This window comes from Malania oleifera, chromosome 5, assembly GCF_029873635.1.
Source record: "Malania oleifera isolate guangnan ecotype guangnan chromosome 5, ASM2987363v1, whole genome shotgun sequence".
Taxonomy (NCBI): Eukaryota; Viridiplantae; Streptophyta; class Magnoliopsida; order Santalales; family Ximeniaceae; genus Malania; species Malania oleifera.
The window spans coordinates 66,158,235-66,160,887 of NC_080421.1; the positions used below are offsets into that span (position 1 = coordinate 66,158,235).

General features: G+C 39.4%; 1 protein-coding gene across 3 annotated transcripts; it reads right to left on the reverse strand.

Moving 5' to 3' along the window:
• Positions 1-209: 209 nt before the first annotated feature.
• LOC131155817 (uncharacterized) lies at positions 210-2,141 on the reverse strand. Of its 3 annotated transcripts, none has more exons than XM_058109251.1 (4): positions 1,487-2,141; positions 1,209-1,412; positions 697-864; positions 210-485 (listed from the first exon to the last, which is right to left on the reverse strand). In XM_058109251.1, exons 1-4 carry the CDS (start codon positions 1,490-1,492, stop codon positions 432-434), a joined length of 432 nt encoding a protein of 143 aa, XP_057965234.1. In that variant the 5' UTR covers positions 1,493-2,141; the 3' UTR covers positions 210-431. The 3 variants fall into 3 exon arrangements, with proteins under 3 accessions (XP_057965234.1, XP_057965235.1, XP_057965233.1); XM_058109252.1 differs by having other exon boundaries at positions 210-478; positions 693-864; XM_058109250.1 differs by having other exon boundaries at positions 693-864; positions 1,487-1,769.
• Positions 2,142-2,653: the final 512 nt, after the last annotated feature.

The following is a 2,653-nucleotide window of genomic DNA, read 5'->3' on the forward strand; positions in this document are numbered from 1 at the left end:
GCTTTTATCATTTTTACATTCTTAGAAACAATTTTTTAGAAAATCTCCACTTCTAGCTCAAAAAACAAATGCAAGTCACCGCGTGCGTGCTTTAATTTCTGTCGAGTAATATTGCGAAAGAAGAAATATCTTCTGGCGTAAAGAGGACCCTCGGAAAAGAAGAATCATAAGCCATTGAGAAAGAGAGAGAGAGAGAAGGAACGAGGAGAGACAGAACTCCACTTCCACATACGTGTAGCATATAGTTTACACGAACACAACTCTCTTTTCAATATTCTTCAGAGTGGACTCCTTTCAACACCACCCCAAAGATTCAAAACAATGGGGGATCTCCACACACAAAGTACATAAACTCAAGATTGATATATATATTCTTGCCACTTTCACACTATATATGAGTGAGTACGTACACCCTGTAAGTTTCGCTGGATTCACAAAACGCAAGTTGGCAGTAGGCAGCTTGCTAAAAAGCCCAGAACTGTTTTCTGCAAAATGAAAAAGAAACAAAAGGAAAGAAACCATTACAAATATAATATACAACAACAAGAACAACAAAAGTTTAAAAGTTTTTTTTTTAAAAAAATAAAAACAAAGAAAAAGGAAGAAAAAAGAGTATTTCTCAAATTAAAAATGAAAAAAAAAAAAATCGGTGGAGAAAACAAAGCAAGGGGGGGGGGGGGGGTGATGTGCACCTACTTTTCTAGGCCTTTGATGGAGGAGCTCTGGCGGAATCTTGTACAAATCTTCATCAACAGCTTTCGGTGCTGGTCGGCGCTGAGGAAAAGGGCTGGGTGGTTCCTTCATCACGTCGCCCGCCCACCCTTGCTTTTCTACTTCTTTAACATGCGGGTAACGTCCCTTTATCTGCACAAGAAATCATGTTATATCCGTGTCATCGTCGCCTCCATCATACACTCAACGTGAAAGCGTTTCCTAAAGCACTCCCTTATTTGCTTCTTTATTTCTTAAATTTTGGGAAAAGTGTTTATCCGGTGATTAATATATTCTTGCCTCGACAAAATCAAGAATTTTTTTGAAAATACATTAAAGTATATATCAGATTTAATAGGATTTTATGTTACGCTTAAAAAAATTGCATAATTTAATAAAATACATAGGCAAATATCATAGAGGGATTCATCATTAACCTTCAAAAAATAGAATAATTTTAGGCAATAAAATTGACGAAGAATCGAAGGTAAAATTACCCGGCGGCGAGGGACAACGATCATGGCAGGTGTCATGACATCGTTGTCGTAAAAATCTCGGGCAACGTACAAATCACGGTCTTCGGAGTAGCTGTACCGAAGCAATCCAGCCTGCTTGGCCGATTCAAAGCACTCCGTGAAGGGCATATCATCGCTGCAATCCCAGCTCCCAAATGCCGGAATATGACTTCTTTTGTAGTACTCCTATATTTACACATAACAAATTAATTATTAATGTCAAAACCAATAAGAAGAAGAAGAGGCAGTAAAATGCTTACTTCCATTGTAGTTGCAGGCCAGCTAGGTTGGATGGTAGAAGAAAAGTGCTGGAATTCTGGAGGGATTGACCTACGCCTCCAAGGGTTTTAAACGGGGTCGTCGCTAGCTGGACCTTTGCGCTCTGTTCCTTTCTTCTCAACGAGCGTGGGGTAGGTTTAGAGGGAGGGAGATAGAGAGAGAGTGAACAGCAAAAGGAGGAGGTGAACAGCAAAAGCAGAAGGGGGATCCAAGAAAAATATATATTCTATTAGGAAAAGAATGAAAGCAAAGCAACGAGTGTGGAAGGCCGGGGACGGGTTGGGGTGATGGGTGCTGATCGAATTGGTTGCTTTACCTTTCTTTTTCAACTGCTTACTTTATTAACTTTTCCATCAGCGTTTTGCGTTGCTTTGTCGCTGATCTACGCATATTCCAAGGCTAGCCACCTGATGAGTAAAGATGGTCGAAAAACAAATTTTATAATTTCCAAGCAATTCATGAGATGGATGCAAATGCTGCCTTTCTAACTCCACACGCGCACACCTCACTCACGGGCCTTGGCCTTGCTCTGCACTGCACTGCTTTCTATAATAAAATAAAAATAGTTCAAGGCATGGGCGAAAGCAGTGGTAACAGTTTTCTGTGTTTTTTTGCAGTTTCCAAGTTTAAATTGGCAGGGGACATGCACAGGGAAAAAGGGTTTTATTAAAGCTGGCGTGGATGAGGGGGTACCGCACGCAGTGCAGAGGAAGGGAGAGGGCTGTGAAGAACTCGATTTCCAATGTTAGCGTGGATCGATGAGCTACCTAGTCTGGTGGTCAAGTCGTAGGGAGTCGTGCTCGTAAATAAAAATAAATAATAAATAATATTTCTCGAAGCTCCAGCCCTAGATTTTCTTCAATTTTTTTTAGCAAAACATTTTCGAGCTGGTTCACTCCACATTACATATATTTTTCGTTTTTCAGATTGGGCTTGGACTTTCAAGCCAAGTCAAAAATTTTGCACTCCATTGATTAACAAAAATAGAGTTTAAATTTTGATTTGGGTCCACGAGAAAGTCAAGTAATTGACTCTCTTAAATTGTGATGTCAGCCTTAACCCAAGTCTATTTAAACTTAATTTTATTTAAACTCAATTATTTGGTGTCCCAAATATAGAATTTTTTTCCACTTAAATATGATTCACAC